The sequence below is a fragment of the Pongo abelii genome, chromosome 5 (assembly GCF_028885655.2).
Source record: "Pongo abelii isolate AG06213 chromosome 5, NHGRI_mPonAbe1-v2.0_pri, whole genome shotgun sequence".
NCBI lineage: Eukaryota > Metazoa > Chordata > Mammalia > Primates > Hominidae > Pongo > Pongo abelii.
The window spans coordinates 117231477-117247699 of record NC_071990.2 but is presented as its reverse complement, the minus strand read 5'-3'; the positions used below and the strand labels follow the sequence as shown (position 1 = coordinate 117247699).

Below are 16223 nucleotides of genomic sequence, written 5' to 3'. Positions count from 1 at the left end.
ATGAGACCATTTTTCTCTTTTAGGCCTCTGGGCCTGTGATGGGAGAGGCTGCCATGAAGACCTCTGGCATGCCTTGGAGACATTTTCTTCATTGTCTTGGCTATTAACATTTGGCTCCTGGTTACTTAAGCAAATTTCTGCAACTGGGTTGAATTCCTCTCCAGAAAATGGGCTTTTCTTTTCTACCACATGATCAGGCTGCAAATTTTCCAAACTTTTATGCTCTGCTTCCCTGATAAATAAAAGTTCCAGTTTCAGATAATCTCTTGGTGAATGCATATGACTGACTGCTTTCAGAATCAGCCAGGTCACATCTTGGATGCTTCACTGCTTAGAAATCTCTTTTGCTAGATACCCTAAATCATCTCTGTCAAGTCACAGTTCCACAGATCACTAGGGCAGGGACAAAATGCCACCAGTCTGTTTGCCAAAGCATAGCATGAGTGACCTTTACTCCAGTTTCCAATAACTTCCTCATTTCCATCTGAGACCAACTCAGCCTGGAATTCATTGTCCATATTACTATCAGCATTTTGATCAAAACTGTTCAACAAGTGTCTAGGAAGTTCCAAACTTTCCTACATATTCCTGTCTTCTTCTGAGCCCTCCAAACTGTCCAATATCTGCCTGTTACCTAGTTCCAAAGTTGCTTCCACATTTTCAGTTTTTCTTTATAGCAGTGCCCTAGGCTACTGGCATCAATTTTCTGTATTAGTCTGCTCTCACACAGCTATAAAGATATTACCTGAGACTGGATAATTTATGAAGAAAAGAGGTTTAATTTTCTCACAGTTCTGGATGGCTGGGGAAGACTCAGGAAACTTACAATCATGGTGGAAGGGGAAGCAAGGCACATCTTACATGGTGGCAGGAGAGAGAGTTCGGGGAAACTGCCACTTTTAAACCATCAGCTCTTGTGAGAACTCACTACCATGAGAACGGCATGGGAGGAACCACCCTCATGATCCAGTCATCTCCCACCAGGTCCCTTCCCTAACACATGGGGATTATAATTAGAGAGAGATTTGGGTGGGGACACAGAGCCAAACCATATCAATAAGTAAATTTTGAATAAAAAACGAATAAGTGATTTTCAAGGTGGTAGGTTGTGGTTATGGCCTTGGCACCAGCTCTTGTAAATACAGAAGGAACACTTGGCCTTATTGAAGGAGTTGGTTAGTTTCTTTCACAGGCATTTCTGAGAATTTAATAAAACAATGGATTATCTCCCCAGAAAAAAATGCATGCACTCATTAAAACACCTTTGCCTGTAGATCCTTATGAAAATTTCTTTTCACCTCTAAAGTTTGGACCAAACTTTGGACCTCTAAACCAAAGTTTGGACCTCTAAAGTTTTTTGTTTCTAGTCATGGAAGAATTCCTCTTTGCTTTCACCCTCCACATCTCCATCTCATATTTGTTCGTGAAATAATTTTTAAAGAACAAGTCACATTTTTTCCCTCATATTGCTGGTGAGCTCAGGGCTTAAAACTCCTTTTGTGTTAAATATTAAATGGAGTACCTTAAAACCCTCCTTTGTAGTTTTCAGATTCACCAAAGATCTACTTCTTCCATGGAGTTAGTTTCCACATGGAATTATCTGTAAACATCAAAGGCCCATATTTCTTGTTGTTTTTTTTTTTTTCCCTGACCACTGCTATTCATTAAACCAGTCTGCTCACAAATACCTTTTTGGTTTCTTCACTTGTGCACCTACCCTTGTCTTTCATTTTTTTAGATTTCTGTATCTCTTTCAAATCCTTCCAAAGTATATTTTTTAAAAGAACACTTCCATCCTCCTTATAGCCTATGGTTAATTTCCTACTACACACAGTTGATGATTAAATGATTTTTAAATTTCTGTTTCATCACTTTCTTTTTGATTTGTTGCTTAGTTAAAGTGGTCTTTTATCTCTCCCTTGATACTCTAAGATTTTCAAAGGAAAAGTTATATACCCTTCTTTTGCTTTATCTTTTCTCCATATTGTTAGTATAAAATTAATGTTTCTAATGTATTTCAGCACATAGAAAATGATATAATTATTACCTTGTAGGTAATGAGGTTAAGATACCTTCAAGATGTTTACAATATTTTATTTGAGATAAGAGATTTAATGAAGCTCAGTGACATCATAGTTTATCACTGAGTGTTAAAATGGTAAGCCCCAGGGCTGAAGCTTCTAGTTTTGCTGGTGTCTTTTCTGATGGTGGGTGTGTGTGTTATATCAGTCATAAAATATTTTGAATATCACCTTTAGTATAGGAAAAGGGAAGAAAGATGCTCCCTCTTTTTTACAAGAGAACCTGGATCCAGGGAATACAGAGCAGGCTGCACTTGACATTATTGGCCCTTCTTGAATGGTTTACACACAATGACTACTAGCTGACTAAACTCAAATTTGGTATTTGAGTTGGGACTTGAGTTTGGTCTTTGGTCTTTGGGACTGTCATTTCTGAAATTAGTGTCCTGTATAACCATATTGTGTCCCATGTAAGAAGTATAGTACTGCCCCAAAGCTTATTCATATAGAGAATAGGAATGAACATTTGTGGTATTTTATAAAATAAGGCATTTTCCTAGGCATCATAAGATCAATTGCATTTACTTTCTTTGGATGTGACAAAGATAGAAATTAATGATTAATGCTTTCAACTCTAACCCATCCATATTCTTCTAGTTTCTGGGACAAACATTATCACAAATGTTGTACAAAATCAAAGCAGATGTGTTAAAATTTACATTTTTATTTCAGGCTTGATGATTGGAAATGTCATTATATAGGCACACATTTTGTTTTTTATTTTAAAAGAGAAATCAATATTAGCTGTCTTTTCCTCTTCCCCAAATAGAGGATAGTTTTGAAACAAAAAAAGTGCCCTGAGATTGAATATTTATATGAACTTTGTTGTATTCTTTGCAAACTTCTTGTGAGGAATTGCATACTTTTGATTACCAGACTCAGGGAAGTGGATTCAGACTATAACAAGATTCTTTTATAAATAGTCACCTCCCCCAGTGAAGAAAGCACAAATGAGTTCACCTTACTTCCCCTCTAAAGAAATTCCTTCAAAATTTCCCCTTTATGATGACTATAAAGGTGAACAACAGCAACAAAAAAGCTTTATCAAATGACCCAAGCAAAGGATTTCTATGTGACTGCAAGTCCTACCTCTGATACTTAATTTGACATTGTCACTTTATCACAAATTTTTTACATGTGTACAGCCCTGATATGCTTGTATTTTAAAGGACAGAAAAGTCAATTTCATTTTTGATCTTTACATTTCATGTGAAAGTGTTCTCTTTGGGGGAAAAGAGAGAGGTCAGATTGAAATCTGTGGTCTAAGGCCAATTAACATTAGAAACTGTGCTGCAACTGGTCCATAGCAGATAAGCCTTCTCCCGTAAACACTTTATACTGCAAGCTATGTGGCAAGCTCAAATAAAAGATTACACAAAAACACAGGCATTATCTAAAGTCCAATGTTCAGTATAAACCAGAAGACTATATAAAATGCCCACATTGAAGTACAATGTATTAATGTTTCATCAACAAGTATTTATTTAACAGCTCCACAGGGCATGTGGCCAGTGCTTCATGCCACAGATATGTGAAGTTATCAGACTCTGTCCTTATGCTGGGGAGGTCTGTAGCTTCAAGTGTACACAAAGAATAATCTAAAAAAGAATGTAAAATGCATCACTAGCTTTTGTATGCTACATATCAAAACAAAGGAGTAGTCACTGAATACTTTAGGAATTCTGAGCAGTCAAGTTTTAGTATTGCCAGTATAAGTAGTGATAGGAGTGTGAATTTAGCTAGAACAGAGAGCTGATATAGGGAGGATAAAGTTGAAGAAGTGGCTTGTGTCCAGATGGTGGAAGGCCTGAATTTCCAGGTTAATAGGGGTTTTACTCCATAAGCAAAATACCCCTTATTTACGTGTATGTGGGGAGATGATAAATCTAGTGGTGGTGGTGTGAGCAAGGGGGAGAGTCTGAGATAAATGCATGTAAAGCTTGTAGCAACAGTGCCTGCCTTTTATGTGATCAGTAAATATAAATTGTTAATGTTAAAGAGAACAGGCAGTAAAATATTTCCATAATCCAAGAAGCAATGTTGAATTAGACAAGGGTTATGGTGAGGGAAATGGAAAGGATGGAATGAATAACAAAATAATTGCGAGCATTATTTTTTTTCTTTGTCCTTATCATTCCATGTGAGTGGGAAAGAGTGGCAGGGCTAACTTCCTGGGAGCCATGGGGGATACTGAGCTGAAGAAGGTTTTGTGGAAAGGGAGGGAAATGATTACCTTGACAGGAAGAACTCTCACAGAGATTTTCTTGATAGTGTTGTGGAAACACAGGTAGATGCAGGTGAGTCATACAGAAGCATAATAGTTCAAGGGGCATGAATCAAGCCTTTCATTTAGATACCATAAATGACTAAATGTGGTTATGAGTGTGCCCTGCAAATTGAAGGTGTTTTGCCCAATGTGGGTGACAGCGATGCCTGCCAAGTCACATTCATGAGGACAATAGGTGGTTTTACCCATTATAACATGTGTAACTGTGATGAAAACATGAAAGACACTGCTAACCCTGAGCTCCCACAGGGAAATCATCTTAGCTTACTTTCCCCATGACTGGTTAGGCCAAACTGATCGACCCAGTTTCCTTTCTGCATTTTCTGGAAGGATTTTTTTTTTTCCTGGAACTAGTCTTAAGAGTTTATTTTTTTAGGATCTGTCTATAGTACTTGAAGGCTGACTGCCTTGGTCTTAAGGAGACATTATAAAAAGAAGTCATATGTTAACTTTTGTAAATCCTAGCCATCAGTTGCTGGGCATGAGTTTTCTCTTTAAAAAGTGTAAGAGACAATTATCTTCATCTGATAAGAATTATGAGTTACCTAGGAACCTAGTTTGTACACGTCACTGAGGCGCAATAAGATTCTATTAGATGAAATGACAAAACCTTAATTGAGGTAACACATCTATTTACATGTTGATTTCCCTAAATTTTGATCAATATTTAAGATATTTATCTTATGTAAATGTTGATATTCATTTATACTGCAATTTTTTTTTTTTTTAAAGGCTCACTGCCTTTTTCATAAAATAAAGCCCGTCCAGTTAATCACAGGACAGCTCTCCTTTCCCTTTTTGGATTAATAAAATGGCCTACTGCCACCTGGTGGCAGCATGTCCTAGTCAAGAACAGCAGGCAGAACAGAAGAGTCACTTGGGATGAAACTGTTAATACAAACAAAGAAATAAATGGTCGTGCTCACATATTTACTCGTGTCCCAGCATGACCTCAAATCCAACATGCCTAAAACAATATTGATAATATCTGCCTTCAATTAATTATCTTAAAATCTCTACTATTTATTGAGCATGAATGTGTCGAGACATAAAGCACTTTACATGCAGCATTCTTCTTAATCTCAAAACAAGGCTATAAGGAAATTATTATTATTCTCACTTACAAATGAGGAGATTGAGGCATAGAGAGGTTAAATAACTTCCTAATGAGATGCTGTCACTCTTAACTGTTATTATACTCTGCCTTCTGACATGTTGCAGGACATATTGTCCTTTAGTCATTCAGATTTGAAATCCTGGTGTCACATCGTCTCTTCCATCTGTTTCGCTGCTCATTCATAATCACTTGTTTCATATTCCTTTGGGATTTTTCCTGTATCTATCAATTCTAAGTGCCAAAGTTTCTAGTCCAGACCTTTACAACATGTAAATTTTTGTAGCATGTTCCTGATTGACCTCTTTTAAGTTTTTATATTTAAATACATTTTAAAGTAATCTACAACTACATGTTATTATAAACATCCAAATTATAGAGAAGAATGCAGAGTAAAAAGTGAAACTCCTCTGTCATTACTTTCATACTCTCTCACTAATCTCCAGGAAAGTAAGCACATATAATTTTTAGTTTGTGAATTTTTTTTGTTTTTGAGATGGAGTCTCCGTCTGTTGCCCAGGCAATGGCGTGATCTCCGCTCACTGCAACCTCTGCCTTCTCGGTTCAAGCGATTCTCCTGCCTCAGCCTCCCAAGTAGCTGGGACTACAGGTGCTCACCATGCCTGGCTATTTTTGTATTTTTAGTAGAGATGGGGTTTCACCATGTTAGCCAGGATGGTCTTGATCTCCTGACCTTGTGATCCACCCACCTCGGCCTCCCAATGTGCTGGGATTACAGGAGTGAGCCACCATGCCCGGCCAGTTTGTTGATTTTTTAAAATATAAATAAACCTATAACACTACTAATATTTGTAATTTACCCTTTTTTATACAACAATGTCCTACAGATCTTTCTGTGTTAATGTTACAGAATTTACATACAGTAGACACTTGATAATTTACATAATTATAGACTTAAATTACATACTCTTTTGATCTAAAACAGAAATTATATTTTTTGTTTGTTTTTATCGAATTGAAGCATTTGTTTCTTCCAGGATTTCTTTTCATATCATGAGTTTAATCTTCTTCTTGGTTATTGTTAATAAAGATATCTTTCATGGCATGATATGTCAATAAAGATTATTTTTTAAAATATCAATAAACTGTGTGTGTATGAGTATTTGTGGTATTATTTTACTGGATACTTTTTTGCATGTAAGTGCCAAACTCAAACATTCTCAGCTGCCTTGTACAAATTTCTAATTGGTTTACTATTTTTATACATCAGTAGTTCTCAAACTTTAATGTGCATTAGATTCAGCTGGGGGACTTAATAAACCCCAGATTGCTGGGTCCACCCCCAGAGTTTATGATTTGGTAGGTATGAAGTGAAACCCAAGAATTTCCATTTCTAACAAGTATTAGCCTAAAGCTGTCTCCTTGCATATTTTAAGTTCAGCTTAAAGGTTTCTCCATGCATAGTAAACTATAACCTTACTGGATGTATGAACAGACCGTAACCTACTCTTGTGCCAGTCATTGGGTTTGGCCAATCAAAGGGGGCCAACTCTTCAGACCTTGTTCAAAATAAGGCAAACGTCAAGCTGTAACCAATCCGGCTGTTTCTGTCTCTCACTTCTGTTTTTTTTTGTTAGTCACTTTCCTTTTGCTGTCCATAAATCTTCCACCAAGTGGCTGCACTGGACTCTCTGAGCATACTCTAGCTTGGGAGGCTGCCTAATTCGTGAATCATTCTTTGCTCAATTAAACTCTGTTACATTTAATTTGTCTAAGGTTTTTCTTTTAACACAAGTTTTCATGTGATGCGATGCTCCTGATCTAGGGACCACACTTGGAAGATCACTGATCCGTATGACTCTCTTGTGATGCTTTATACTCCTAGGATATCTTGATCCCTTCTCAGCACTCTCTGTTTACTACACGTAAGAACTGTAGCTTAAAAAGAGAGCTGAAAATGGCTGTGGTGGACATCCGGGCCTGGGGTGTGTGCCCTTCCAGAATGGGGCCAGCAGAGGCTCTAAAAGGCAGACTTGACCAGAATGACAGTCCTACCAATGGTTCAAACCTCAAATTAAGAAACAGTTTTCATACATGCAAAGGGTAGAACAAGCTATTGTTTATCCATCAGTCTCCACAGCAGCACTTGCCCTAGAGACTGCAGTCCACAGCAATTCCATCACCTTTGAGTATGAAGGACGATGTTATAAATGCCACTACATGCAGAAAACATTTTTAAACTTATATGCTTCACTCCCTGATCAGAGCTCAGCTAAGTAAAATTCTAGGAATTAAGTGAATTGATGCATTCAGTCAAATATTATATTTATTTCCTTGTTACTATGGATTCAATTCTAGTGTGATTTGCCTTGTACAGTAATTGTACTAATATATTATACAAAAGTCCAAAATTGTTGAAACGAAGGATTAAAAAAATTTGCTATAGGGTTTTTCTACAAATGTAGTAAAATTGCTTTATCTTTAACCATTTGATTTATAAAAACTGCCTGCTTATATATATATTGGACAGAGGAAATACATCATTTATAGACTTGATTAGCCAAAATACAAATGTAACATATGTACATAAAACTTATGTAATGGAGTATTTAGTTTTGAGAATGATATATAGGAGACATAATAATAATTCTGGAGAACTTAATCTGCTAGATACATTGTAATTCTTGTAAAGGCTTACATATTTGTATTTTGTTTAAACATTTTATTTTTATTTTTGTACCATCATCCCTTCATTTTTTTCAAATAAAAACATACTTACAAGTAAATTATATATTTTCTAAATACACGCATTAAAATTTATGTGCCCCAACTTTCAAATGCTGTATTATGTTTCTGAACATATATGCATTACTATCACCTCTAGAAAGTTATTGAAACCATTAAATTGCCTGGATGGTTGAAGATTAGAAACATTATAGTGTATTAATAGGACAATGCCATTCTGAGTGATCTTTGGAGTATGATACTTTATATACTAATTCAGCTTTACAACCTGAAGGTAGAAACCAATTATATGGGACAAAAACTGCTTTGATGTATTATTTCTTATCTAAGACACTGTTAAAATGCTCAAATTTTACTAGTTTAAAATAAGAAATGAGGACCAAAATGCATGGTGTTCTTTATCCTAAATTCCCTTTGCCTGGTGCAAAAATAATGGTTCATATTTTATCTGAGTGTTCCCAACCCATCCTCTTCACATTACACTTCAAGGTACTGCAGCGTGCGAAAAAGAAGTTTGGCTTAATTTCAGACTCAACCATCACCTCTCCATGCGGTCTCAAGTTAATAAACTTCCCTGGGCCTGAGTTTCCTCATGTGTAAACTAAGAGCATGTGAGAGTGCTCATAAAACATTATTTGAAAAGACTGGAGAGCAAGCATGAGTGAGTAGTGTCCATTGAAGGGTTTGTCCCAATAACTCACTGGAGAGTGTTCATGCCTTTCAGTCTGTGAGCTAGCAAAGATGGAGAGCAATGAACTAATGAAAGAGATATTTAGATGAATATGTTGCTTAAACATTTTAGCGTTGATGCATAATCAATGCACTTTGAATCAGGAAAATGCATTGAGTTGATTAAGATATTTCATCCATATTGCTTCTTTGCTTGAAATATTTCTGTGAAAAAGTATTGCCAGTTCTGGAAATAGAGTTAAAAGAATGCTTGAGTACTTTATTGGCTTTCACTAAGCACGCATGTATTCATAAAAATTATGTACAGTTTTCTAATGTGTTTTCTTAAACTTTATACAGATGCTACTACAATGGTATGTATCATTCTTTTCATTCTTTAACTTACTCTAATCCTTGAACAATTTATTTTTAAAAATTTAATTTATTTTATGAGAGATGGAATCTCTCTATGTCACCCAGGCTGAAGTGCAGTGGCTATTCACAGGTGCGATCATAGTGCACTACAGCCTTGAACTCCTGGGCTCAAGTGATCCTCCTGCCTCTGTCTCCTGAGTTGCTGTGACTATAAGTGCATACCACCATGCCCAGTTATTGTTTTAATTTCTATATAGTATTTCATTTTATATCTATAACTGTTTATCTTTTCTCCTGTGATGGACATTTAGGTTGTTTCCAAATTTTCAATGCTAGGATTCTTTAGTGGATGTTCTTGTAGTGTATCTTCTTGAGCTCATACAGCATGTAGTCTAGAAGTGAAACTGAGTAGTACCAGATAGTGGTAAATTACCAGCTTTACCAGATAGTGCCAAATTGCTCTTAAATTAGTTGTACCAAATGGTACTACCACTAGTACTGTATAAAAGCTCGTTTCACATTTTCCTCAATACCTAATAATGTGAGCATTTTAAATTGTAATGTGAAAGTATAAAATAGTATTTCATTGTGGTTTTATATGTAATATTCCTAATACCAGCACATGTAGAGGCCATGTTCCTGTCATTTTTATTAATTATTTGGGGTTTCTTTTTATGTGAACTGCCCGATTATATCCAGGCATCATTATATCCTATGCTGATTTTTCTACTGTGTTGTCTTTCTCTTATCGATTATAGGTCTCAACATAATGTGAATACTAGTCCTATTTTAGGTTATATACTTTGCAAATATTTTCTCCAGGTTTTTGGCTTATATTCAAATTTTATTTCATGGTGACCTTGTTGGTGTAGAAGATTTGAATTGTGATGTAATAAATATTATCAATCTTTTCCCTAAGGTTTGTATGTCTTTTTGTTTTTGTCTTGCTAAAGAAAACTTCCCTAGTCCAATGTCCTCAGGAAGTTTTGAAGTTTGCCTTTTACAGTAGGCCTTTAATCTATGTGAAATTATTGTGTATGCTGTAGGTAGCATCAGTTTTTTTCCCATATGGATTATTAGTGATAACAGTGTTATTTATTGAATCATCCATCCTTTCATCACTAATTTGTATATTTAGGTCTCAGTTTTTTACTATGTTCAAGTATTCTACTGACTTGTTTCTGCAATAATCAAAAACATGCATTTCTGTTTTTCTGTGAATTCATTACATGGCCACTTTGGAATGTTTCCATGACTTCCATGGTTTCAGTTACATAAACAATAGTCCGTGGACATCAATTTGCTCCTGATACTGACTCAATGCAGCAGTCATTAGTGTAGTCTACCAAATGGTTCCAATTTTCTACCTTCTGGGAAATGGTGGGATTGGCTGTTTCTACTCTCTTTACGTTTAGACATGACTATGAGACTTACTGCCAGTGGGTTCATTCCTGAGTAGAATCTTTAAATAGAAGCTCTAGGAACCAGCCTGCGATTCGCCACATTTTCCAATCCTGGCTCAGCAATCACGGAAGCATGGAGATAGAAACTCCCTGAATGAGATTGACATCGAGCAGAGCTCCAGATGACCTTGAGTACCTTAATAGACCTGGAGCTGAGTGAAACCAGTTGTCTTAAACCACTGAGATTTTTGGAGTTGTTCATTACTCCAAGATGACCTGGCATATCCTGACAGATACAGTTAATGTACTGTAATTTACAATTTGATAATTGGGGAAATGATAAACAAACACCCTGCATTTGTTAGAAGGTAATATTTATATGTTAATATCTCTCTTTTCAGTTCCTTCCCCCAACTGCCTTTCAATTGTGTCATTGTTAGGGCACTCACATTCTCTAATATCCATTACCTGTCAATCAAATTCAAGTTAAATTTTGATAGCACACATTTTTTTTTTTTTTTCTCCCAGCCTGTATTTCTTCCCTTAAGCCTGCATTTCTTCTCTTGGAATGTTTACATTTTTAAAGAAGTTACCTGAAAAGATCGATGTTTTACCTAAAATCTTTAATGATGATGATCATCTTTATGGCCCTACAGTGAGGGGTCATTTGTGAAAAGCAGGAATTCTCAGCTTCCTCTTATTAGAACACATTGGTTTCTACTAACATGATATACATTTGACAGTGGCTTTGATATTAATGATCCATAATTCCTTGTTGATGATGATCGCATTCATGAACTTGTGTGTTCAGTATCTGACTCTCATATTTCTGGAATGGTAAAGATAAGAGGGGAAAAGATAAGAAGTGGAGGTACTACTAAAAGAATATTTCCTGGGCAGATGTATCTTTTTCAAATAATCTCTCCACTGCTTAAATGTTCCTTTATGTTAATAAATTCCTCCTAGATATGCAAAATCATCTCATCTTATGGCAGGGTTGGACAGTGGTGGAGGTGGGAAAAGAAAGGAACTAATATCCAGAGAACTATATTTTTAATCCTTCATACTTTAACATAAAGTACATGGATCCTTTGATTGGAATATTTGCCTCCTAACAGCTAGGAGGTGTTAGGGGAAGCAGTGGATGGTTGGATGGAGACGATGAGTCATTTTAGAGCCTGGGACGTGGCAGACAAACATGGCAGGCAGACACTGGGGCTTTGGCTTTGATGGAGGGAAGGCTCAGGACCTCTCAGACAGAACACAGCTGTGAGAAGGGATGTGGTAGTGGGCATAATCAAATTCCTGCTTTGTAGGTAAAAAAAAAAATAAATGTTGGTGTGGGTTACAGGCATTCTGAAAAATCATCTCAAGTGTCAGAAGCTACCATTTATACCTGTAATAGTTTCACTAAAGAATACCAAACATTTTTGATATTAGAATACTATCTTGCCAGGCTTTTTCCTCCTTAAAAAATGAATGTTAATTGGTTAATTAACATTTACATATCTCTCTTTTTAGGTGGTTCTTTGGAGCAATCGGAAGATCAGATGCAGAGAAACAACTATTATATTCAGAAAACAAGACGGGTGCCTTTCTAATCAGAGAAAGTGAAAGCCAAAAAGGAGAATTCTCTCTTTCAGGTATGGGTATTGTTTTGTGTCATTCAATATGAGCTTGAGAGTCTGCAGTCATGAGCTTTCTGTGTGAACATGGACACGATCATTTAAAATTTGCCTTATTTCTTATCTTTACAGTAGCACCAAAATTAATACTAAACTACTCAAGAGTAATATAAAAAATAGCCAAAAAGATATTGTCTGTGGCTAGAAGTCTCTATAAACAGTTTCAAATATATATGCTCTAGATATGAAATGGAGAACATGGATCTGCTGACGTTTTCTAACTTTTACATTACCTAGGATTCTTTTAGGGAAGTGATAAGGAAGAAACAAAAACTATACTGTTGTCAAAATTATCTTGCTACAATATAATTTTTTTCTTCTTCTGGCATTTCAATTCTCTTTGCTGGTTAAACACAAAATGAATTGAAATGATTAATGCAAATATATGTGATTAACCCCATAATATGTAAAATTTATTCAAATGTAGTTTTTCACTTAAGGATCAAGTATGTGTTTATACTGCCCCAGGAAAAAAGAAGCACAGGAGACCTGAAAATGTACTCAGTAGTTACAGGTACCTAAATATATGTCTTTGCTTTGAAAAAGCTATATTTTTAGGTATATTACCAGGTTGCAGAATATCTTTTCTTTAAGACCCTACACTAAATCATCTCTAAATATGAGGCTTTCTCTCTTCTTGCCCCATTCTGTTCTCTGTATTGTCTCTGTATTGTCAAGGCCTGTCATTTGTGTTATCATCCCCTTTAAATAAATATTATTCTGTTTCTCCAATTAGATGTGAACCTTGTGGAGGGAGAGGCTTTGCTTCCCTATATTCCTGTTGCCCTGCAATAAATGCTGATTAAACATGATGCCCATTTGCCTCATTGTGTCTGCCTGACTCACTGAGCTGGAAATCAGGGCAGCCGTCATGATGCCGCATGAAATCAGGCCATAATTCCACATATATTGGGAACTTTGATCTGACCTGAACTCTGGCCAGGCTGTGTGTATTTGGTACACATTATCCTTCTCCACACCTGGTAGTCCCAAATATCAGGGTAGATGGGTTGGAGCTGGAGAGAATCAAGGGCAGTGGTTTTGAGGCGGGTGTTGCCGAGGGTCCATACTTCAGGTCCTGACTATGCTGACACTGAGTCAATGTTGTACTCCAGAACCACATGGATTCAACTTCACTACTACCTAATCCATGGATGAGAGGTTACAGTATGCTAGTTCTGACAGTTACTCTTGAAATGTGATTGTGTGTGATGTGTCAATTACCTTTTTTTGTTTTTTTGAGACGGAGTGTCGCTCTGTTGCCAGGCTGGAGTGCAGTGGCTCACTGCAACTTCCGCCTCCCGAGTTTAAGCGATTCTCCTGCATCAGGCTCCCAAGTAGCTGGGACTACAGGGGCGCACCACTACGCCTGGCTAGTTTTTATATTTATAGTTGGGACGGGGTTTCACCATGTTGGCCAGGATGGTCTCGATCTCCTGGCCTCGTGATCCACGCCCCCCGCCCTTGGCCTCCCAAAGTGCTGGGATTACAGGCGTGAGTCACCATGCCTGGCCTGTCACTTACCTTAAATGTTGTTTATACCCAAGGTGCTAATCAAAATATCTAATGACTGATATGGGATGGGATTAGCCACTCAGAACAGATGCTCCACCAGGCTGGGACTTCACACCAGTCCACATCTGTATATCCAAGTGATATAAGTGAATATTTCATATAGCAGTGTTTTTTTCTCATTATGAAAGAAACATAAAAACTTTTCTATAAGCAAACAGATTAAAGAAGAATAATCTAGAATAAGACTTTCTAAAGATGCATTTTAAATATCAAAATACTTTTCCTGTCAGGATTTTTAAAAATTCTGGACCTATAAGTATATTTTTTAGGCATATATACATATACATACATACTCATACCCCCATACACAGAAAACACAATTTTTGTTTTGAAAATTTCTGTTCCGAAAATGAATTTTCAGAAGAGATTCTGCATCAAACATTAGCTTGTAAATAATGAAATACTTGTGTGTGTGTGTGTGTGTTTTGTAAACAAAATTCTCCAAAAAGGAATTAGAAAGAAAGAGACTTTATTCCAGTGAAGTTTGCAGACCCAGAAGATGCAGCCTTCTGTGTAAAACAAAGATGCAATCCAGAGAACAAAGGGAGGATTATGATTTCATAGAAAAGTTACTACCCAGGTTCCCCGTCAGTTTCATTTATGCAAATGAGGGATTCAAACTTGCTTAGTTCTGAGTGGTCAATACAGCTGAACCTTGATTGATTGTTAAAGTTGAGTCCTGATTGGTTGATACAGCTGGGTCATGATTGGCCAAGGCAAGTAAGTTCTGAAAGTCCCAAAGTTAAAGAGGTGTGGATTTTCAGGAAACTCAGAGTATATGCGTGACCTCTATCAGCAAATGGACCCTTGGTTCTATTTTAAATTTAGAATCAGTTAGCCACTTGGGATCCATCTTGAAGGACCGGCTCTTTCAGGTTAACTTTTGTTAATAGTGTATATATCTACAAATCTATCTATATCTATATAAATATACACACATATGTGTACAGACATATGTATATACATATGTGTGTGCATGCATGTATGCATGTATGTGTATAACATGGATCCAAGCTCCATTTTTATTTTATTTTATTTTTTTTTCAGACAGAGTCTCACTTTGTTGACCAGGCTGGAGTGCAGTGGCGCCATGGCAGCTCACTTCCACCTCTGCCTTCTGGGTTCAAGCAATTCTCCTGCCTCAGCCTCCCCAGTAGCTGGGAATACAGGCATGTGCCACCACATCTGGCTAATTTTTGTATTTTTAGTAGGGACGGGGTTTCACCGTGTTAGCCTGGATGGTCTCAATCTCCTGACCTCGTGATCCACCCTCCCTGGCCTCCCAAAGTGCTGGGATTACAGGCGTGAACCACCACGCCCAGCCCAAGCTCCATGTTTCTTATTTCTGTCTTGCAGTATCTTGTGAACATTTTTGCACGCCCTTTAATATTCTTCTATTACTTTTAGAGGTTGCGTGGGTATATCATCATTTATTTGACTTATTGTATATTTTGTACATTTTAATTATTTTGCTGCTATAAAATATGATACAGTGGACATCCTTACAGATAAATAGTTGAATATTTGCATATTTTCATGGTAATATATTCAGAGGAAGAAAAATCTTTTTGAAATCTTTATGCTTAATAAGAAGAGTTATAAGAGAATTCCTTGTTTAAATAAATCCCTGTTTGTTTATTTGTCTTTGGCAATATGTATCAAATTAGGTGGCAGCTATTTAGTCAAAAGCGAGATCAAATGTTTTTAGATTAGCATTAAAAATATAGAAGAATGAGGCTGGGTGTGGTGGCTCATGCCTGTAAGTAATCCCAGCACTTTGGGAGGCTGAGGTGGGTGGATCACTTGGGGCCAGAAGTTCGAGACTAGCCTGGCCAACATGGCGAAACCCTGTCTCTACTAAAAATATAAAAATTAATGGGGCGTGGTGGTGCACACCTGTAATCCCAATTACTAGGGAGGCTGAGGCATGAGAATTGCTTGAACATGGGAGGTGGAGATTGCAGTGAGCAGAGGTCACGCCATTGTACTCCATCCTGGGTGACAGAGTGAGATTCTGTCAAAAAAAAAAAAAAAAAAAGAAAGAATGATATTTTCATGAGGGAAACAAACTTAAAGTAGAATTACCTGAATTATATCTTTGAATAATGGCCAGGCTACAGTGACTGTTCAGAATACTCTCTAAGTAGAATGTTATGAAACAAAACAGCTTTACAGGATTAGAACAAAATTACAAGGATATTGGCTGTTATGTGCTGTGAATACTCTAGAGCTTGCTTATGGATTTAGGAAGCTCTGCAGGCCTTGCTTAGAGACCAGCATATCATTATGATTTCTTTTCAATGAAGTCAAACAATTTAGTCTTTTAAA

The 16223-nt window shown here is 36.7% G+C and overlaps 1 protein-coding gene across 6 annotated transcripts in view; it reads left to right on the top strand.

Moving 5' to 3' along the window:
- FRK (fyn related Src family tyrosine kinase) overlaps positions 1–16223 on the top strand; it is a 158189-nt gene that overhangs the window by 91253 nt on the left and 50713 nt on the right. For 5 of the 6 annotated variants that reach the window (XM_054558068.2, XM_024249209.3, XM_054558064.2 and 2 more), the window contains one exon: positions 12157–12278. In XM_054558068.2, the coding sequence (XP_054414043.1) occupies positions 12157–12278 (122 nt within the window). Of the gene's footprint in view, positions 1–10436; positions 11004–12156; positions 12279–16223 lie in introns of those variants that run through there. The other variant, XM_054558066.2, reaches the window with a different exon arrangement.